Source organism: Drosophila ananassae, chromosome 3L (assembly GCF_017639315.1).
Source record: "Drosophila ananassae strain 14024-0371.13 chromosome 3L, ASM1763931v2, whole genome shotgun sequence".
Lineage (NCBI taxonomy): Eukaryota > Metazoa > Arthropoda > Insecta > Diptera > Drosophilidae > Drosophila > Drosophila ananassae.
The window spans coordinates 6,222,791-6,245,594 of NC_057929.1; the positions used below are offsets into that span (position 1 = coordinate 6,222,791).

General features: G+C 44.9%; 3 protein-coding genes across 7 annotated transcripts; 1 reads left to right on the forward strand and 2 right to left on the reverse strand.

Moving 5' to 3' along the window:
- Positions 1-94: 94 nt before the first annotated feature.
- LOC6494866 (ras-related protein Rab-32) lies at positions 95-8,450 on the reverse strand. 5 transcript variants are annotated; one of them, XM_044715271.1, is made up of 5 exons: positions 8,290-8,450; positions 7,027-7,623; positions 1,119-1,514; positions 917-1,060; positions 95-854 (listed from the first exon to the last, which is right to left on the reverse strand). In XM_044715271.1, exons 2-5 carry the CDS (start codon positions 7,504-7,506, stop codon positions 741-743), a joined length of 1,134 nt encoding a protein of 377 aa, XP_044571206.1. In that variant the 5' UTR covers positions 7,507-7,623; positions 8,290-8,450; the 3' UTR covers positions 95-740. The 5 variants fall into 5 exon arrangements, with proteins under 5 accessions (XP_044571206.1, XP_014763030.1, XP_044571205.1 ...); XM_014907544.3 differs by having other exon boundaries at positions 8,198-8,450; XM_044715270.1 differs by having other exon boundaries at positions 8,049-8,450.
- A 358-nt stretch (positions 8,451-8,808) lies between these two features.
- LOC6494865 (mitochondrial folate transporter/carrier) lies at positions 8,809-14,383 on the reverse strand. The gene is made up of 5 exons (XM_001959489.4): positions 13,439-14,383; positions 11,270-11,423; positions 10,855-11,209; positions 10,289-10,434; positions 8,809-9,271 (listed from the first exon to the last, which is right to left on the reverse strand). Exons 1-5 carry the CDS (start codon positions 13,596-13,598, stop codon positions 9,103-9,105), a joined length of 984 nt encoding a protein of 327 aa, XP_001959525.2. The 5' UTR covers positions 13,599-14,383; the 3' UTR covers positions 8,809-9,102.
- Positions 14,384-15,076: 693 nt separating this feature from the next.
- On the forward strand, positions 15,077-16,962 carry LOC6495764 (zinc carboxypeptidase). The gene is made up of 4 exons (XM_001959490.4): positions 15,077-15,588; positions 15,650-15,786; positions 15,845-16,617; positions 16,676-16,962. The coding sequence occupies exons 1-4, from the start codon at positions 15,421-15,423 to the stop codon at positions 16,870-16,872; spliced, it is 1,275 nt and encodes a 424-aa protein (XP_001959526.1). The 5' UTR covers positions 15,077-15,420; the 3' UTR covers positions 16,873-16,962.
- The last annotated feature ends 5,842 nt before the right edge of the window (positions 16,963-22,804 follow it).

Below are 22,804 nucleotides of genomic sequence, written 5' to 3' on the forward strand. Positions count from 1 at the left end.
TTACTTTTTCCATAGGAAATATTGCTCTTTTATTCTGAATCTCAGAGTTAATAAATGTTTCTCCTCCCTCAAAACCCACAAAATACACTCTCACTTATCTTAACTACCATTAAAAACTTTATTTTCCATTTCGTATTGCATAAAACGTACGTATTGTTATCTAAATGCAAATAAAGATGGCAGAGCGTTTATGCAAGTGTGTGTAATAATTCCAAGATAAAACAATCTCGCCAGCAAAGCCAGCAAATAAAACAAACAAAACAAAGAACACGATTCGTATTTTACACAAATGTAGAATTCTATGATACGGATGCTGTGGTGGGCTATCTCAGCCTAATCCCCGAGATCCGAGATCCGAGGCCCGAGACCCGGAGCGGAGCGGAGCGGCAATAATGATAGCACTAATAATGGTGTGTATGCGTAGGTAAGTTATGTGCCACGAAAGTTATATAGATTCATGCAACAATGTGGACTCAAAGATGAGCTCTTATCGGTATTTACGACCTCTCGGGTGCTAACTGTTGGATGGATACATTATTCTTTTGATGGAATGGCTTTTGGATGAGGCTAAGTCTTAGACAAATGTTACTTTGAAAACCTAAGTGTAGTTATCGCTATCTTCTAACAACATGAACATGGTGTAGGCACAGGCACAATGCGTTTCTGGCTCTGGAGAATCGCCCCTGGACGCGGTTGGACTGGGTTGGAATGGGAACTGGAGGGCGTTTGGATGAGTGACCTCAGCAGGAACACTTGTTCTTCAGATCCGAGCCCGTTGCATCGCCCGCACTGCTCAGGTTGAACTTGTCGCCATCGGCCAGATCGGCAGTTATCAGCTTATCGTTGATGAGTATCTTTAACAGAAACGGAGACGGATTAGTCTAAGCTTTGGTCACAGATTAACGTGGATTATCACCTTGTTAACGAGGGCACGGGCCGCCTCGTCTATGTTGATGTTCTCCTTGGCGGACGTCTCAAACCAGCCGGCGAATCCATTCTCTCGCACGTACTCATCCATCTTCTCCGGTTGCGTGATGATGCCCTGCTTCTCCTGGTCGCACTGCAAAGTGGATAACACTTTTTAGCTTATGGAGGTCCTTGAGTGCTCGGTTACTCACCTTATTGGCCAGCAGGATGCATGGTATGGGACTGCCGTCTGGCAGTTGCACCTTGGAGTCCAGGTCCTCCTTCCATTTGCTCACACAATCGAAGGTACCGCTGCGGGTCACATCGAACACGATGAAGGCGCCCACCGCCTCCTTGTAGTAGACCCGGGTCATGTTGCCGAAACGCTCCTGTCCGGCGATATCCCATAGCTGGAGACGCACTATCGTATTGGCATCCCATTGGAGCACTTTCAGGGCAAAGTCCACACCGATGGTGGCCCTGTAGTTCTGGCTAAAGAACTGGTGGACGTATCGCTTGATGAAGGATGTCTTGCCGGTTCCCAGCTCCCCGATGACTAGAATCTTGTACAGATGTTCGCGCTTTTCGCTGGTGGACGTCATGATGGCCTGAAAGTATCAGTAAACCATAAGCTAGATATAAGAAATGACTAAACTAGGATATCTTTAAGATACTTTTTCAAGAATGGAATACTAGAATAAGGTTTAAAAAAAAAGTGCCTAAGTCGGATAACAATTTACACCTCTTTCGGTTCGGTTCTTCGCCTCTTCTGGCTTGTCAATCATGAATGAGATTTATAAGTTGGCTTTCGAGACCCCTGGGCCCTGCTCAGTTGAATGACACTCTCCCAGACACACTCGCACCCATTGGGGGCACAGATACGCTACATGACACTTGTGGGGCTTCCACGCTAGACAATCGACTGCTAAACTGTTCAACTGGCGAGCCTACCTCTCCCGGCCATGGTGACACCTTACCGGTTCCATTTCCTGATCCATTGTCAGGTCACCGAAGGCCGGCATGGGTTTGGCGCTCTCGGTACCCTTGGTATCGTCACTCTCCTGCTCCTCGGAACCAGAGTCCTGGAATTCGCTAGCCACTGACTGGTAGTGCAAAGTCTCCCGTCTGCCCTCAATGCTGTCGTGGTCGCTCAGCAGGAGCTGTTGCTGGTGAGCGAATTGGAGGCGTCGGAGACTGGAGTCACTGGGCTCGTCGCCGGAACTGGGCTGTTGGTTGGCGGCGGCAGCGGCCAAGGCAGCTTCGTAGGCACTCAAGGGACTGCGAACAGCACTGCCCACCGCGAAACGGACAACGGGCGAGGATTGGCCAAGGGTCTGGGCACTCTCCGCCGAGGATATACCGTCGTCAGGGACTTGGGGGATTGTTGAGATGGACGAGGTGACTTCCAGCTCCGGTTGTGCTGGTTCCTGAATCGCCGGCTCAGCCACGGTTGTTTGGTTGTTTGGATTTCTGGCGGTATGGAGGCGATGGCCACGCTGCTGCTGTTGCTGCATTAACTCCAGCTTCTTGCTGGACGAACTGGTGACCGACTTGCGAACTGCTCCGGTGCCGCTGGCAGACTGAACCACCTGAGCGGTGGGCCCTACCTGGAGGCGACTGGGCTTGGCCGGTGCTCGCTCTCGCGGCGGCGTATCGCGCGTGCTCTCGGTGATAAGAGGTGACTCTCTTTCTTGGAGCTTACCCTGCGGCAGCTGCTGCTGCTGCTGCTGCGTCGTTAGCTGCTGGGGCTGTTGCTTCTTCTTGGCCACAACTAGCTTAGTGGTGGTGCGGGTGCTGCTAGTATCTCGGGTTGTCACCGTCGTGGTAGTGGTTTTCTTTTTCTGCTTCTCCCCCGCCGCCGGTGTCAGGTAATCCGTCTCGGTTGCGGTGCTCTTCGGCCGGGATTTGCTTGTCTTCTTCGAGGAGCTAATGACGGCTGGTTCCACCTTCTTGCCGCTGATGGTTATTTGCAGGGTGCTGCTGGCGGCCGAGGGCGAGGAGGGTGTGGCCGGTAGGGAAGCCTCCACCCGTTCCAGGCTGATATCGTCGCTGGTGGCCAGGCTGTGCGGTCGCACCTTGGCGGTCTTCCCGCTCTTCCGCAATCCGCCCAGGAGAAGTCGTCGCGTCAGACTCTTCTTCTTGGTCTTGCCCACCGCCCCGCTATCCGTGCTTATGGAGCTGGCCACCTCCAGTAGGTCACCGGGCGTATCTATCTCCTCCTCCACAGTCTGATCCGCCTCCTCCTCCTCCTCGGCGCCGCTTTTGGTTTCTCTGTCGGCGCTTTTGTCCTTTTTGGTTTTGCTTTTCGAGATACTTCTGAGTGCCGCCGAGAACCGGGATCGGCTTTTGATCTTTCCACTGGCTTCCTCGGAATCCTCTTTGGTTTCCGACTCCCCTTTGGATTCTTTGATTCTCTCCTCGGATGCTGGCGATTCCACTCGCTTAATGGCTTTACCCTTTTTCACCCTTTCGTCCACGTTGGGCATATTTTTATGTGGCAGTGATCGCTAGCGATTCGTCAAAGGGGTCCGGCCTAGTGGCTTCCATTGGCTACCGATCTGGGTATCCTGGAATGTCCTGAGCTCCTGAGCAAATTTCAGCAACCGCAGCGCAGACGAAACAAACGCGCACTGAAATCCCAATTGGCGACGTCTAGGCTTTTATAAATTATATCAAGACCCCTCCCCCAGCCCCGTTTTGTGGTGAGTGGTTTTGCATTTCAGTTAAAAAAGCAACAAAATATGTTGGAATCGAAAAACTGGCCCGACACTTACCAACACTGGCGTTTTTCTAGCTTGCGAAATAAGCGTGAGAGCTTGGCAGACTTTTGAATGCGACGATTCAGCCGCCGACAGCCACTTATCTAGCAATCCCCGGACAAAGCCCAACCAGTGTCCACTGGCCAGTGATAATGGCAGCCAGTTGTCCGGCTGGTTAGCCCTGCTCCCGAATCACTCGGCTCTGTCATTGGGATCAAGGTGGGGTGATCTCGATCAGGCCACCCAATCATCCGGCACAGCCACTGGACCAGGGCAGTTTAGTGTCCATTTCTGGACCTGACCTAGCACCAAAAACTGAACTGGTTTCATACTGACACCCACCCACTCATTGCTGGCCAACCCACGCTCCATTGCACTTGGGAGGCTTCCTTTAAGCTGAGGATTTGCCGCATCAACTTGTCCCAAAAGAGTCACTCGCGGGCGACACATCAATCTGGCGGGTTGGGTGGTGTCTTAACTGATTGTCGCTGCCGCGACGTGACTATATAGAATTACGCTTATTACAAAACGTGGTTAGCCGCAGAGCAAAGAGCCAAGGGGTGCCGAGTGGGATGGCATGGGATGGAATGGGGTGGTGTCCACATATGTATATGCATTTCCCCATATACGATTACACCCTAAACGCAAAACTGGATGGCAGAAATGCTCGTATTTGGCCAGATATGTGGACTTCCCATCCCAGAGATATACGGAAGTTGTTGCTTGTTTTTGTTAATCGATTTTGAAGAGCTATAAATAGCAGTCGTTTTTAAGGTTGCAAGGTCGCTGGAGGTTGCTTTTAAAATTTAAATAATTCTTCAACTAATTGTAAGACTAAAATAGGGAAGTAATGTCTAGAATCTAGAGTCTAGACCTTTGTGGTTTCAGAACATAATCTTAAATTCCTGATAGAATCTCCGACTAGACATCTGTGGTTATAGCCTCCATGGGAAATGGGATGCAAAATCGAGTCAACACTTATTTAAAAAGAGGACAAGTCAACAGTCGAATCCTTTCAGACAAAAGCTTACATAATTTATAGAAGATTAAAGCAAACACTACCAGGAGCAGTTTAGAAATTCCAATGCTTTTAAACTATGTTGGTAGTGTCGTGGAAACCGAAAGCATTTGATATTCACTTTCGCATAAATGTCGAACGACAAGGAATTCCTTTTGTGGTTGCAAATTTTTTCAAGAGGAGTCAGAGTCCTTCGTCCTCTTTCTCCGTTCCGTAGGCGCCTGCAATTACCCCAACGACCAGCGACCCCATTCCGAACAAAAGCCACACGGATGCCCGGAGGTGGTGGAGTCCTGTTTGGGATTCATGCCTCTAAATCGCAGGCTCGAACGTTGAAATCCAAAGAAGCCTTCCATCTTCACGTGCCTGCCATTAAATGCTTTCATGTCCTTTAAAAAAGGACTAAACATAAGCGGCGATTCCTGGAAACAGAAACCTTTCCAGATTGCATGCCACACGCTAGGCGCTGAGTTGAACAATATGGGTCAAAACTAGCAGTTTCTAATAGTTTCTGAAACTATAAATTATTTGTTATATTTTTTTTTAGAGTTTCTGTAATTTGAGATATTTGTTTATTGCACTTTTATATGTTGCTCTGATTTTCTTTTGCAAACAGCCCTGAAAAGTATGCAATGATATGTTTTTTACATGGTATCTGTAAAATTTATGTAAAGTATCTAACTCTTAAAGTATTTATTGGTATTTTGGAGGTCAAGAGGTTGTACTTTAAATAAAAACTTAAATAGATTATTTTAAATAGTGTAATTAAGTAATTATTGTTTTTTATTGTCAGCTTAGCACCTTTTTTAATGCAACTGCACTAAGTGGAACATTGTATTATGCAAATAGAAGATATAGAGATAGTCTGATAGCCTGCTGGGATTTGAAGGCGCCGCCACCATGTGACTTCCATTTAAAATGTATAATCATACATATGCTTATCAGGCCCGGGCCCGGGCCCGATTGCCCGGGCAATTGTCATGTAAATATAATCACAGAAAACACAAACTCCACAACAATAATACGGGAGTGCATTGCCTTAGCCAGCGATGCGAGCAGATCGGTTATATAAGGAGCCAGATGATATCCGGTCGGTCCATGCAATCCCTCAATGGACTCTGCACACGCAACTTTGACTTATTTTTGATGTGTTGGAGTATAGTGCCATATCTTATCATTCAATGGAGTCACCAGCAAAAAAAAAAAAGAGGGAGGAGGAAGGGAACCAGCTCCGATTAGATAGAGGCCGAAAATGCAATGACACTTTTCTGATTCATCAGCTCGAGTACGGGTATGTGCGATGTGTAATTGAAATATGCCAACAATTTGAATGTCTGGCTTTAATTAAGATTCCCCCACACACGCTCCTATAAGTAGTAGTATCGGTATTCCAATAATTGACCTTAAAACGTGACGTCCCAGCCCCCCCATTCTCCATAATAGTGTCTCAACGACAGCGGATATCTATGTGGGGCTAACCGGCAATCACTTAAGTAGCTGAACACACCCACTAGAAAATGCCACAGCCCCCTCCCTCACAATCCCCCTCAATAGCCCCATATCCCAATACCATATCCGTATCCGACGATGAGAGTGAAATTTTTTGAGGCACATCGCTTGGTAGTTTCGCATTGTTTTGATTTTATCGTCTTGTTTGTAACATTGTCGGGTGCTCAGATGTGGAAACGATTTCAAATTCAATTTCATTTGGTAGCTTAATTGGTGGCTTCATTTAATTCCCTGTTGTGGCAGATTAGACACTAGACTGGATGTGAACTTGGCCAACAGAGCCGGGGGAAAATGGTAATAAAGTTCGCATTGTGACTGGGAATTTATTGGTGTACTCGTTCTATAATTACGAAACATTCCGTACATCTGGTTCTGAAATCCCAGCTGGGAGGGGGGGGGGGGGTTAGGGGGGGCGTTTTGTGTTTTTCCAAGTTCTCTGAGAGACTTAAACGGCTAATGAGTGCAAGCTGGTTGTCTGTTAACGGCCTGACATGGCAAAATGGCTAAAAGTATTGCAACACTTGGCCAACTTATTTTTGGGCATTTCCCTCGATACACTTGGAGAAATTGCTCAATACATTACAGGTAATTGGCAATTATTATGAGAAAATAAATGAGTTTCTTTTTCTTTATTATTAACTTTTGGTTTGAAGTTTAAACAATCATGGTTATTCATTAAAAATGATTATAGACCACATTTCTGTACTTTTTTAGGGAGATTAAATACTTACATATTTAATTAATTTTTTTAAGTGAACTTCTACCTAAATTCCGACCTCTAGAGTCATATATTACCATATACTTGCTCCAAAAATACGACAACCCGATACTCACTCCGTTGTGCAGGTAGCCGTTGTTCCGATTGATGTCCATGTGAGTCCGGTTTCCCGCGGGCATGCCCCCAGCCAGTTGCAGCGCCTCTACGGCGCCGAGGTCCAACTCCGGCCTGGGTTCGATATACGCCGGAGCAGCGCTTCGTAACGAGAACTGCGAGGAGCTAAGCTCCTGGGTGGGGATCCAGATGTGACGGCGCACAAAAATGGGCGACTCTTTGGCGCTGAGGGCGCCCAGGGAGCCGGCGCTCAAGGCTTCCGGCCTGTATTCCACAGGGGATTGGGTGGCAGGATCCTCGAGATCCTTGGCCAGGTATTGGCAGCGCAGGCAGGCGCAGCTTTGCTCGGTCAAGTGGTCGGCCGACTTGGACTTTGACTTGGAGGTGGCTAGACCGACGGTCTCCTGGGGCAGGCAGTCGCAGATATTCCGGCGTCCGGCGGAGGTCGAGACAACGCTGCTACGTATGATGCCGGTTGCCATGCAAGTGGCAAGATCTTGCTCTTTAGACCTTCCGCGAGTTTATCACACTCCCCCGCGCCACTCAAGGCTATTCACCAGCACGGGTTATCTATTCTGCCGCTATTTGTTTGACACTTTCTACACGGAGAGAAAATGGTAAGATTAATTAGAAAACACAGACACTATATAGACACTATACAGACTATATCAGAAAACAGTCTTTACTTTCCATTATCAAGGAAAATGATGTCCTATCTTATCACTTTGATAGTTTATTGATAGGATTGTTAGGTTTCTATATCTCTATGTAGTTTTTAAACAAATTTCAGTTATTGTATGAGATTTCTTTCAGTGCTTCTATCACAAATCCCCGACCCGACCCCCAAGCAACATGTGGTTTCTTTGGAGTTCGTTCTCCTTGTCACACGCGCTTTGTTCTCTCTCCCTCTTATTTTTGTCGCTTAACGGTAAACAAAGCTCAGGGTTCGAACTTGAACTTATCAAAATTTGTTATTTTTATTCAATTCTATTATCAAATTGGCAAATTAATTCATTTCACTTGCATGTTTTCGGTGTTATCGCGACCTGGTCTGCACTCTGGATCGGTTTGTTGAACTCGATCGATGCACTTTTTGGGAACAATTACGGGCACTGTGGCCAGAGAAACTGGTTTTTGCGATGCAAATGGAGCACTCTGGTGGTCAGCACTTACTTAGTTTCTTGCATAAGACCTAAACGGTCGTTTGTTTTGGTTTATAAGTGTGGCTTGGGGTGTTCTTGGGGCGCTAATTTGACGGCACGTACATATATTAAATTCACACACGATTCACATTCGATTGCCAGACACGCAAAACTACGACACCAACAACAAACAGCCACCAACTAACAAAAAGAGGTCTCTACGTCCGCCCTCTACAAATTCCACCCGTTGTTTGATTCGAAAAGACGGTTAAAGTCAAAAACATGGACACGAGATACTTCGGATCGGTTCGGCTCCGAGCTCGGGTCCGAAACGAAAGCGAAAGCTTTTTATTGAAAGCTTATCGGGGATGGGGGGCCTCCCAATTGGCGCCAAACGATTTTTTTTCGGAAATCGATAATCCCGTTTTCGCAAAAGGCGGCACCAATTCAAATCTTATAAAAATACATTTATTTTTATTAAGTTTCGCCCACTGTTGAGGCTTTTTATAAAGCTTGTCGATGGTCGGTTGCTGCCAGACTGTCTAGTTTTTAGTAATTTACTTACCTAGTTGGATAGTAGCACCCCCTTAAAGTTTTGAAAAATTTTCAAAACAAAACCCTCCCAGAAATAACAATACTATATCTTTTTAACAACAATTTTGGTATAATTCTTATCAATAACTAAAAATTTAGAGCTTCTTAAACTTAAAAATTGTGCTAGCTATTCAGGAGCTAGTCAGGAGTGCCCGAGGATCCGAAGCATCCTTGTTGAACGAAGGTATTTACAATTTGAAAACAATCAAGTCACACCTAAAAATATTTAACCAGAGGCACATGCTCAACATGGCTGACTGTGGACATTCATTCGGCGAATGTCACTTTGAGGTAAGAACTCTTTAAGGAACTAATCGGAATCCTGAAGTTTGGTTCGGCGGCCTACTTATGGTCCTTCGGCTGGGGCAGGGATTCCTCCTCCAGCCTTTTCCTCCGGGCCAGTAAAATGTGGGAAACGTTCTCGTACACCAGGAAGGTGATCATACAGGCGGGCACTACTCTGGTGAGGCTCGCCTGGAGGCCCTTATAGAAGCCCCGGATGCCCTCGAACCTGCAATAGAGAACCAAAGACATGGATGGGGTTAGTGAGTGTGAACCAGGGCCTAACAACTACTTACAGTACTACAGCGCTTTGGAGGTTTCACTTTAGCAAAGAGATTCTGCAGAATTTGCAAGGACGAAGCAAGGACGATTGGAAGGAGAGCACGGACTACTTACTGAAGCTGCCCTTTTAGCCCTTGGCTTTTGGCCAAATGAAAAGACGCTGGTTGGACGCGCTGTCAGTGTTTTCATTTAGTTTAGTTTTCTTTCATTTTTGTTCTTTTTATGGGAAATAATTCTCATTTTCTTGTGTTATTTAATTTTCTTCTAATTGTTTTTGATATTGGGATTGTATCTCTGCTTGGCTTATGATTCACAATGCGTTCATGCTTATTTACATAAGTGTCAAGGTTCATCCTTAAGATTATAAACCATTTCCGAAATTATGAAGAATCTTTTTGCCAAAACGAAATTTTGTATCGACCACAGTCGGCCTTTACAATTCCAAGCCATTAGCCATTACAAAATAAATAATTTAACTAAACTATAAACTAAATGTGTGTATGTGTTTCTGTTTCGATGGAGAGAATGGTGCGGGAAATGCATCTTTGAAATTACATTTCATCGGGTTGAGGTCAACTTAGGTTAACCAAACATCACAACAATTACTTTCAAAGTGTGTTCTCAGGGAGGGATGTACATTATTCTAACTATGGAATAGACTTAGAGCTACGGATTTTAGTGGCTAGGCTAAACCAAGGTTCAATTACAACAATAATACAAAATAATCGTGTCATTTTCTGCTATATACGCTGCACATCGAAAGAAGCTAGAAAGATTCGTGTATTCTAGGGCTTAGCTTAAATTCTGTGTGTGGTCTGGGTGTGTGTGTGTCTCAGATTCTAGGTTCTAATACTCCATCTAGCTGGTCAGCTTCTCCCAGATCAGCATAACCATGCAGATATTGGGCGTGACGTGAACCAGGTAGGGCACCAGGCCCTTATAGAATCCGCGCATGCGTTCGTACCTCCAAGTCTGTCGGATGCAGTCCCAGGTGCCGTTGTACCGATGATGGTGATCCTGTAGCCTCGCCCTAACCACCTGGTAGGGATATGTAGCAGCTGCCGCGATCAGCTTGGAGACGGCGGCGAAGCCCAGGTATTCGGTGGTGGCCTGTGGGTGGAAGCAAAAAAATAATGTATTAATGAGGCGATTTCTGGATAGCTGCCAAATATTCTTTGGACGTCATTATGGTCGGTTCCAAGCGGATATCGGCTGTTTACAGACCAGGTCATCAAAATAAAAGCTAAGCAGATATCTTTTCTGACTTTCTACTAAAAGGTTTCAATAAATTCTCTTCTCTATCAATCCATTAACTTTTGACAGGGCGATTAAATGGGGATTTAATCAGAAATCACTCTAGATAAGCACTCTTGATTAAGCCCAGATATGATATTGTTTAATTAAACTGGTTGAGAGGCAAAGAGCTATTCTATTGACCGGATCTGTTCACCCATTGGCATATAAACACCATATATATCTGACACGCGCAACTTGGTCATGTGACGCTCATCATCAAGAGCATCTACTCACCAGCTTTGTGTCGATGGGGAGCTTGCGGTACTCGTTGTACGCGTTCTTCATCTCCTCGTAGGTCATGAACTGGATGGCTCCGTGGGAGACGCCCAGCATGCCGGGCACAAAGCCACGGTACAATCCCCGAATACCCTCCTCCTTGTAGATCTGGCCCAGGGCATGGATCATTCCCCGGTACTCGGTACAGTTCGAGGCATCGCACTGCAAACAGAGACGCGTCTTCACCACCCAAATGGGGTTTGTCAGAAGAAGGGTTAGAGCTCCAGATTCGGCGGCAGCCAGCATGTGCATTGTGGGTCCCAGGGGCATTGTGGTGTTGCCGCCCTGGATAAAGGTCTTGATGGTGTTGTAGCTGCAAAAAAAATTATACAATTAGTTTATTAGTTTATAAAAATAGAGCGAGACTACTTACAACATGAAGTAGAGACCCCAGGAGGAGCCCGATCCCCAGACATTGGGGGTGACACCCTTGTAGAGACCTCGGAAGCCCTCCTGCCGGAAAATGGTGGTGAAGGCGCTGCCCAGTCCACGGTATTGAGGCACTGTGGCTGTACGACCATCGTTGACTGAAATAACAAACAAAAAAGACAAATCGTAATGTCATAAATGATAAATAAACACGTCTAGACGGCTTGGAACCTTGAAGCTCTTGCCTAAGGGTCTGAAGACTACGTCATTCTGTTTCTTTACTTTAGATGGATGACGGGCTATACGGGGTATACTATGCATCTACTAGGCAACTGTACGGCGGTGGTTTGTGGACAAATCAGTTGTTGACTCCCTGGCCAAAGTTGTTTTCGCCAAAAAAACAGATAGATAGCGTTAATTGCCAGCCAGCGGATGCGATAAGGGGGGACGACGACGGCGATTCGAAATCGAGTTCTCCTCTCAACATGTTTACGCCTCCATTAGCAGCTATTTATATTACTTGTGAGGGGTATACATATTCCTTCTATATGGCAGCGGCAATCATAAGATCTGGCCTGACAACAGCCAGTAAAAGGGGGGCTCGTCTTGCTATTCCTAGACTATTTTTAACCGACCGTCCCATCCCAGTGGTGACCTTGAGCCCAACTGGCAAACTAGTTGGAGACTGTTCCTGGAGGATCTCTGATTAATGAGTTTTTCGACTCATGACAATGCCAGAGTCAGGTATCCCGATAAGGTCGTCGCTGCTTAGCTGATTCAGCAAACTTCCCGCTTGGCAACAACACACAACCTGTTTGCAAATAGGAACGACGACGGTTTGTGCCACAAAAACCGGACAGTTGCCCCGCTGAAAGTTGCCGTTAATACAACTTGATGTACAGTCAGTCACGTGATTCAAAAAGAGCACAGAGCCACAAAAAAAAACGTACTAAAAAGCAAAAGCTGATGGTTTAATAAACTGGTTTCCAGCGAATGGGCCAGAAATGCGTCATCGCTGGAAAAGGCCTTGCGCAAGTCAATAGAGAACAGCTGTTGTTGTCCAAATCCCCCACCCCAAGACGGAGGTTAAGGATCATCTAATCTCCGGAGGGGGTCTTTAGCTGAATTCTAGTCCGAGGCACTTTATCAGTTTACAAACTTTAGGATGGTGTGACTTTTAATTCGCATAAACAGCGCGTGTGGTGTGGTTGTTATTGTTTACGAACTGCTTTTCTGCTTCATTTACATATTCACTTTGCACCGATCCGATCTGATCCGGGCAGCCTAAGTAGTAACAATATTTAATAAACAAGAAACCAGCTACCCCCCCTTACCAGTTTTTATATATTTTGAATCAGAAAGTTTACGGAAATACTACATATATTTTTCACGTATTGTGCGCATGAAGCTCAATCGAGGGCAACTATGTACATTTTATGCCAAAGATATGATACTTTTTCGAAAAACAATTCATGAATCAGCTATATAGAGTACTATAGAGCTTTAGGGCACCCCCATTAATGGGTTCCGGGGAAATAAAGACATGATATGGGAATTTCTAGCTGATAGTCGATATCGATCTTTGTTCTAGGCCATAAAAGTAAATGAAAAACAAACAAACAAACCGCTTTCCACCCGATTCTGGGCAGGAATTCCAGATTAGCACACGCGTCGAGGGGCTCAAGAGCCAGGCAATTGTCAACAAACCCATAAATTTCACCAAAATAATAGCGAAAACTAACTTCACGTGCCCGTGGCCCCATTAAAGTTTTGTTTATGTGCGAATCCGAGTATATTGAATTACGGACAGATGGACAGACGGCCGGACGGACGTCACTAGTCACTATGGACGTCGTCGTTGGATACGCAAGCGTCTCAAATTTTCCATGGAAAATTTTCATTACAATGCGCAAGCAAACAAAATATAAAAAAAAGTCAGAAAAATAAGCAGAACAAAATGCATTTAATCTGCAGCCGAGCTGGAGACAGTTTGCAGGCACGTGCTGCGGAGCTTACTATCTACTATAGAACTACATATGTATATGGGACTAAAGATCAGGGGAACTGATGATTCTATAGTTTCTATAGTTTGTTTTCAAATAAAAACAGTCTTCTGTAGTACTTCCTTAATAAAATAACACCCTCTTCCCACACAATTCCCCTTATGACTCACCTGCAAATCGAATCTTTATGAGATCCAGTGGATGTAGGATTAAAGTGGAGGCCACTCCGCCGGATACACCGGCCACCAGGTGCTCGTACTTGACGTGTGCGAACACATTGAACTTCTTGGGACTGCTGGGTACATTGGTTTGTGCCTTAATCGAATTCATATTGTGTGCGTTAATTTCTTCTTTATCTTTCAGATATCTTTTTAGCAACTGGTCGTCTGACGTTTGTATCCGTATTACTGATGAATGTATCTATAGGTTTGGGAGCTGCTCTTTCGCCGGAATTCACTTGTGCGTGTGAATCGTACTAAAAACTAGGTGCTATTTACAATTCTTTGGCTTCGGAAATGCTGACGCATGGGCGCAAATCAAATCAAAGGAAATCGTTCGCCGAATCTATCTTGTTGCTAGGCGCACAGTTTTTGTGGTTGTTGCTGTTGCTGCTGCTGCTGCTGCTGGTGCTTGTGTTGCTGCCACTGCTACAGTTTAAACATTTCTGCCTCTGTCTTGTTGTTGCCGAGCTCATATTTTCTCTCGTTTTTTGCCAGACGATTGATATTTGTTCCTTTTTTCCCACTCCGACTCTGACGCGCTGTATCTCTGCTTCTGAGTGCTTCTGAGAATTAAAGCTGACGAAATATCTTGTGATCGGGTCCTCAGTATTATTTTCGATTAGCCATCTATCCGTTCCTTATGTAACTTCCGATTCATAGCTCACAGCGATGGTGCAGATTAATGGTTTTACGATAACGGATTAGCTAGCTGCAGTTTACAACTTGGCACGTGTAAAAGCTAATAAATTAAGTAATAACTAATGGGGGAAAACTTTTCTGGGCGAGAGGCAGCGAACTGCAAGTTGCGGATGAGAAAACGAAAATGAATTTTTAGTTCCAGCTGGCGACGAGAAAAGCTTCACGCTGTCAATACTCATACGCAGTGTTGGCTAGCGTATGCGTGATTTTATTCATCACTGACCATCTTCAACATTTTTTTTCTGAAATTGAAATGAAAACAAAAGTAATAAAAGAAAAAACACTCAATTGTCAAATTTAATTTAAATATAAAAAAATATAATACCAAGGCGAACGGACTTGTGGGGGTTGAAAAATGCGACAGCCCTGCCATGGCTTGCTTGTTTATCGATAAGAGCTTTCGATTTCGATTAATAACGGTTTCGATATTTGAATTTAAACTTTTTGGGTTTAAATAATGCATCACTGTTTCATTTTCAACAATAAGTTGTATTTTATTAGATTATGTTTAAGATTTAGTACAGAGGATTGGAAAAACACTATATCTGTCTTGAATTTGTAGGGAACTCTCTGTTGGGTTGCAAATGTTTGATTTTGATGCAAGATAGTATTCATTACGTCATTGATTTAATCTAATAATTAATTTACAACAAAATGGTTGGCCAAACAAACTTGAACTTAAACTATTCATTTATATTATGATCTCAAGTTTCTTGAGTACATTTGACCGACTCTTCTCGAAGTGCTTCTTCACGCGCAGACGCTTGGAGGAGTATGCAGTCGATAAGCCAAGTATCTCCACTTGGAGAATATTATATTTCTAGATTTGAATCTACTGACTTTGTGTGAATATTTTATACACTAATAATATATATTTTAATGACCTTGATTTGTATTAAAACATTACAACACAATAAGATATTAACTCTTCTAAAAGGCATTGAAACGAATGGAATATCGGTGGAATTTTCAAACATAAATGGACAATGAAAACTTTCTCAGTGGAGGGAAGACGGTATTCCCCAAGGTGGATGACAAAGTCCGCTGCTTACTTTGTGGTAGGTTGAATGAGCATTACGGGTTTCTGCTACGGACACACGCCGGATGACTGATCAGAACTATCGCGCCATGATAAGGCCATCTAGAGTGGCCACTCCTGACTGGAATAAAAGCCCCATTCGGGATTTTCATCCTCACAGTGAACGCTGTAACGTTCAACACAACGCAACAAAATGAAACTAGTATTCCTTCTGATCGCCTTGGTGCCACTGGTCATGGTGGCGGCCAAGTCCACGCCGGGACGCATGGCTGCCCGGTATGACAACTTTGCCGTCTACAAGGTGGACATCGACACTGACGAGAAGATGGAGGAGCTGAAGAAGATCCATGAGCGCGTTACCGTGAGTTTCTAGCCAAGATGGAGTTGGTAGATCTGTAGCTCAATCAAAAGAATAATTTCAGGTTCACATCCTTAACGAATTGATGGGCCCGGGACGCAGCTACTACTTGATTGTGGGACCCCTCTTCCGCAGAGCTCTGGACAGGTTCCTGAACTTCCTGGAGATCGTCTACGAGGTGGTAGTTGATGATTTGCAAAAGTGAGTTCGGATGTAAGCATCATAAGGTGGAAATGTTCATTTTCGATCTCTCTCGCAGGCTGCTGGACGATTCCGCCGTCGGCAATGATGACCAGATGGAGTGGGAGAACTATCATTCCTTGGACACCATCTACGATTGGATCGATAAGGAGTGTGCTGCCCACGATTACCTGGAGTGCGGAGTGATTGGCAAGTCGTACGAGGGTCGGGAAATCAAGAGCATCAAACTGTCGAAGCGTCCCGGCAACAAGGCCATCTTCCTCGAAGGCAACATCCACGCCATGGAATGGATCTCCTCCGCCACGGTCACCTTCCTGCTGAACCAGCTGATCAACTCCGAGGACCCTGAGATGCAGCGCCTGAGCGAGGAGTACGACTGGATTGTGGTGCCCATGGTGAATCCCGATGGCTTCGTTTACACCCACGAAGTGGAGCGCCTGTGGCGCAAGAACCGTCGCCCCAACGGCTACTCCAACACCACCGGTGACTGCTATGGTATCGACATGAACCGCAACTTCGGCTACCACTGGGGCGGCGCTGGCTGGAACATCGATGAGCCCTGCGACCATTGGTTCGGTGGTGATGAGCCCAACACCGAGGTGGAGATTTTGTCCCTGCAGAACTTCGTCAACTCCTTCGAGGACGGCTACATCCGCTCGTACTTGGCCTTCCACGCCTATGGACAGTATGTCCTGTTGCCCTACGGACACTCCAACACCGAGTTCCCTCCCAATTACGACCAGATGAAGCGCATCGCCGCCGCCTTCTCTGATGCTGCTGCCGATGTCTATGGATCCGTCTTCACCTATGGAGCTAGTGGTCTTCTGAACTGTAAGTCATAAGGTTAAGTCCTTGCCCTTGGTTTCTCATCTCTTATTGGTCTCTCTAGATGTTGTGTCTGGAGCTGCCAAGGACTGGGCCTACGGCGTCAAGAACGTTCCCTTCACCTGCACTGTGGAGCTGCGCGACAAGGGCACCTATGGCTTCTTCCTGCCCTCCAACCAAATCACCGAGGTGGGCACTGAAGTGACCGCCGGCCTGAAGGCTCTGGTCAACAAGGCGGCTGAAGAGGGAATTTACAATTAAGTTCTTTCAGCGAAAATGTTCAACACTAACCGGGTGTTGCAACGAAAAAATAAATATATTAAATTATATTTATATAATTGAGCATTGAAATGTGATTTTGAAAAGCTCTTTGGACAGGCATGGTTCGAAAAATTTTAAAGCATACTTGGTGGCGCCACTGAGATGTAAATATCATGTAGATAATTTTTAGTGGCGATTAGGGATTTAATTTTAATAATATTTATTGTTTAAGCCAGTTAAATGAGCTTAAATGTTATAAGTTATGTTATGAGAAGGACAAATTAAAAGGTAAAGGAAGCTCTATCTTGAAACTAAAGTCCTTTAAGATTAAAACTGTCTCAAAATAGGAAGCAAAAGTATAATTTAAAGGCTTCAATTAATGAGGTAATGGCCCCTGCAGATATAAATACTAATAACGCTTAGCAAGTTTCCTCCTTGAAATTAAATTATATAGAGATTCAGATTGTTTTGGCAAGGCAAACAACCATTTACACACCCATTACCCGGGCACTCAGAAAGGAGGTGGCGTTGTGGGCGGCTTGCCAAAAATTATTGCAACTAGTTATACGCAAATTATGCCACGTGGATGCAGTATCAATAAATATTTATTCGTCCGCCTCCTGCGGCTGTTGCTCTTTTGCGGGAGTCCGGCAATTTGCACTGCAGATGGTCCGGACTCCGGACTCCGGACTCCGGACTCTTAGCTCCGGGGGAGCTGATGCGGCGACGCATTCAGGATTGCCTTATTCCGGATACCGGAGAAAGGGGTAAACTTTTGCGGCACGCAGCAAAACTTTGGCCAAATGCAGGATGGGTAGCAGGATGGGAGCGCGGTCGGCGGATGGGCTGAAAGCCATAGTCGAAGGCAAAGCCATCAACACCAACCGGGCCAACATAAAATTCCTACTACAAAGTGGTTATTTTGTTTGAAGTAATCCGCAAGAAGTCGTTAAAACTGTCGTTGGCAGTGCTCCCAGATTGATGATGGTTTCACGTGTCCGCCGCAGATAGCTGCAACCTGGCAGGATGCGCAACTGTTAGTGCTGATCCTTTTGGCCTACCATCCTACTCCCCATATCTGTATGCTTAAAAAAGGATATCGTTGCCACACTCGAAGATGCATTTAAGAGGCAACTGATGTAATGTCTGCATCTAACGATACGGGCTTCAATGATTTCTTCCCCTTTGCACTTGGCTCTTGGCTGAATGCTTTGACATGGAGATACTAAAAAGTTCACGCCGGAGTGTGATGGCTTCCTGAAAGCCTTTGACATCTGATATGAAAAGGAGCCCCGTAATCAAATATTCCTGACAAATAAAATGCCAAAGGTGCCGGTATATCCCCGAAGGAATTCTTTTGCTGTTCCTTACACAGCTCAGCCAGCCAGCCAGCCAGCCAGCCATTTTCAATTAACTTTGCCTGCCAGGGAAACTCGCCTTCGCTTTTCTTTTCTGCCCCTCCACCGCCTACTCTTTATTGGCTCTCCGGTTTTGGCGTCACGTGGCAAGGGGCAAAGGTTATATGGCTCATAAAATGGCCAACTCATTATGCAAATGTTGGCTCTGCCCCCTGGCTCTGGCCCGAAGGCGTGAAAATATCGTAGGTTTCCAAAAATATCATAAATCGGTAGTGTTATGTTTATATGATTCCATTCCGGCTATAATATTCCTATCGATAATTTCCAATCCTGACTGCAATATTAGCTTTTAGCGTTTGCGTGAACAACTGGCATTACAGCCGTAATTAGAAATTTTGGTCAAGAGGATGGGTCTGATTACCACTCCTTTTGGCCGCTTAGAGAGTCAATATTGGCTGCAAATAATGCTCTTCAGATTAGATTTAATAGCTGCTTCAGTTGTAATCGAGGATTGTGTAATGACTGCTATTATGGCACAAGTGCGAAAAGTCAATTTCAAGTTGGTATTTGTATTTGTATTTCTATTGCAAGTACTTGCAACATAATACTTATGGCATATAGAAATTCTGAGGAGAAAATAATGCTCGGTTATTTTGTAATTGATATGCGAAAAGGTCAGCACTTTGTGTTCGCAAAGTATCAGATTTAAAAGCCAAAAAATATAAGCTGACATTTAATGTTTTTGGCCAGAAACTTCTCCGCCAAATTGTGTCGCAAATTCCGTAATTGTTCTGTGGCTTCAGTACATAATCCTCCGCCGCCCGGCCAGGTCCCGCCCAAATGTAGTACATAATTAAACGATTGTCCCGGCACAGAAAGCACGGAACGGAAAATACAAAAATAATGTATAAACGCAACAAGAGCAGTCAGTCAGGTGAACGTGGGCGGTGGGCGGTGGTTTGGAGGCGTTACCATTGGGGGACGGATGACTGGCGGGGGAGTGCCAAACCGCAGACAAATAGCTGTTGGTATCATAGATGGGTAAAAGAGGGAATGGGTCCGGGGAATCCAGTCAGTTAGCACACAAGAACGACAAAACAAGAAACGAAATGAAACCAAACGAATCAGAGGAGAATAAAATGGCAGAGAGTACGAGTAGCACACGCAAACTGAAAGTTGCTTGTCATTGAACCATGAACTGGTCGCCATCGCCATCGCCATCATTTACCCACCCAGTAGTCCAATTCACTCACCAGTCACCAGCCCATTCACTATGGGAATCCGGGAATAAAGAGGCCACCAGAGGTTCGAGGGGTAGCTTGAAAAACAAGCGTCACGTGTTTGCGAATTGCTTATGCAAAAGGCCAGGACACAGCCAGGACATAGCCAGGACACAGCCAGGGCATTGGGTAGGAAAGGGCCGATGGACAAACAAAAATGTTTGATTTAAGCACTGAGGAAAAGAAGGATACCTCAAATCCTTAGTAATTAGAGGAATCTTTAATCCTAAAAGTAGAGTTTGCTTTTTTAAAAAGCATAGCATGAATAAACCACTACGGAAGAGGACATCTTTTGAATCCCAAATAATTGGAGGAACATAAAGTGTGAATTTTTACAATTAGAGTTAAACTATGGAAATCTGCCTTTACAAAAACCTAAATACTAACCTCAAAAACCTTAAACTTTTGACAAAAGCCCGCTTTACAACACCTTTTTACAGTGCTGTTAAGGTTCTTTTATTCGCATTGCACTTTAAAAATGAGGATGTTGCCAAATAATTAAATATTTATTTGCTCTCCATTCTGCCCTACAAGCTGCAATCGGGGAAAATTTAATTAAGATATAAATAAAACTAGAAGAGAACTGGGCAAATGTTTTCCCTAGCTTTCATGATTAATGCCAATTTAATGGCACTTAATTGATCTACATTGATTGATTGATTGACGGCCGGCGGGCGAATAGAGGAATAACAATGGCGAAAAAAACCATAAACGCATATGGTCATCCGGAGTGTAATCCTTAATTAGTTTGCTCTGGACTCGGGCTTATCCGCTTATCTAAATTACATTCGGCCACTGCACATTATGCAGAATGCAAATACTTTTTCAAATAGGGGCGGGCAGCGAGGGAGAAGAAGAAGAATGGGAAGGAGAAGATGGCGGCCGAGAGAGTGAGGCAGAGCGTATGCGACGCCATTTACCGCTAGCCAAAGCTATTATTAAAAGAGAGTTTATATAATGGACTCAACGGACTTTTGCCAGTTTGCTTTGCAGAGTCCTACGAGTGCAGTGAGAGAAATTTAGGACCAAGTTTGTAATTTAATTCTTTATTTTAAGAAATATAGATAATCTTTAAATTAGTTATTAAAAAAAATTGGAAAATGTTGTTTATTTTTTTTCAATTATGGCAATAATTTGTTAACCAACTATTTCCACAGTGCATATCCTGCAGTGTCTGCGGCAGGTTCACATGGGAAGTTGGCCCAGTATTTGCGACCCCTTTTGGATTGGTAACGCATTGCTCCAGTGCTGCGAGAAAATAATGTCGGCCAGGGCAGCTGCTGTTTTTACTGCCCCAGAGACCGAAGACTCCGCCTGCCCCCTGCGGCCACCCCGCCCGCATCCTTCTTCGCGGTTCCTGGCCGTTGCACACGGGGCGTATGAGTTATAATCACACACACATACTGTACCTTTACGTATATATTTATTTTATCTGGTATATGTTTGAGTTTCGCATTAAAATGCGCTTGCTGAAGCATAAAATGTTGCCTGTTTTTATTGAAATCGACAACATTAATGCGGGAATTGTGCTGCAAGCAGGCAGTCAGGAGCTGATGCCACAATGGGGTGTGGCATGGCTTTCAAAGCGAAGTTGGTCCGTACCGGTCAACAGCGAACATTTAATCATCATCCACATGGGTGAGCTTCAAGTGTAACCATAAACTTTTGTTTTGAAACCGGATCGCCCGTCTGCCGCTCCACCAACTGAAATGGCCAACTGGCTTAAACTCTTATCGAAGGCACACTTCACACAAATGGCACACCAACTGCTATTGTCCTGCTGCTGCTGCTGCTGCTGCTGTTGCTCCTGCTGCTGTCGATTCCAGGACATCGATACCGCAGACCACCGACCAGCGACCACACACACAGGAGGGCATCACACACTCCACTCCACTCCGGTTACCACTTGGCCATCTGTATGTTTAATAGTTGGCCGCAAGTGTGACCCGGCAATTTATGAATATGATTTTGCGGGGCGCCAACTGCGGGGCCAGCAAGCTGAAACGACTGAAAAGGACATGGGTCCTTCAATTAATTGCCACCGCCTGACCACCGAAAATTGATGGCAGTTTGGCCAAAGTTGGTCGCCAAACGGCTACAAATGTCAGTTGGAAAAAGGAATTGAATTTCCGCCGTGGGAGGGTCGGTGAGTGCCCCAATGAACTTTCATTCATGGAGGGCTGGGGGACTGGGTTACACTTGTGGTAATTGTTTGTAGGCGGCTGGGATGTGTTGCTAGGCGGGATATTTGAAAATTAGGGGGCATGGGCCGAGCTCAGAAGTTCAAAATTGCAGTTGAAATTGTGGCATTTGACAGGTAAACGACTTTGGCAAAAGTTGACAGGCAATAAGTTTCTATTTTTGGCAAAAAGAAAAGTCAAAGGTTAGTACTTTTCATTGGCCATTGAAATGGAAATGTAGTTGCAACAAAAAGTGGCATGAAAAGTAATTAAAATTCAAAAGTAATCAGCATATGAAACTGTTGCAACAATTGCAGCTGCAATCTGTCAGGGATTCGAGGATCAGGATCAGCCCCAAAGGACAATATATCAAATTCAATGACAGTGATGATGATGATCATCATCGTAGTCCTCGCAGTCGGCCTCAGCAGGTGCTGGGCTCCCCTTTTCGATGTTGCAGGCCATCAAACAGATTGGAACACGCATTTGCAGCATGTTTCGTGCCACGAAAGCTGCAATTAAGTTTTGTTAATTTTAATGAAGCCCCAGCCGCATCTGCTATGCACATATATATAAATAAATGCACACATATATGCACATATAACTGGAGGGGTCCTTTTTGTGTGTACGGATTCAAGCAAGTCCAAAGCAATGCTCCCGGGAGCAGCTGCTCCTCATCCTGACAGAGTTTTAGGGGTTGCTCCTTTATTTTTTTTGTTGGTCCTTCTTTGGTTATGCGATCTCTGGTGCCTCTTGTATTTTTTTTTCTCCAGCACAATTTTTAATTAAATACCCGTTGCACACGGCCAAATGGGTGTCCGCGATAGGAATCGGAAAGGTTGGATCTGCAACCTGAAACTCCAGCGAAAAAAAAAAAACGCAGACAAATTGGAAAGCAGATGAAAATGCTCTCGCAATTAGATGGCAGATGTTTGCGAATGATTATCGGACAGAAATCGGTCTGAAAAAAAGGGTTGAAACAGTGGAGAATCTATAATGCAAAAAGGATAACGAAAAAATCACTCAAACATCCTGGCAGCTTCTCTCGGAAAACCAGAGACATTTCCATTCCGAAATTAATTTTTTTATCCAGTCATCTTCAAATCGGAAATTG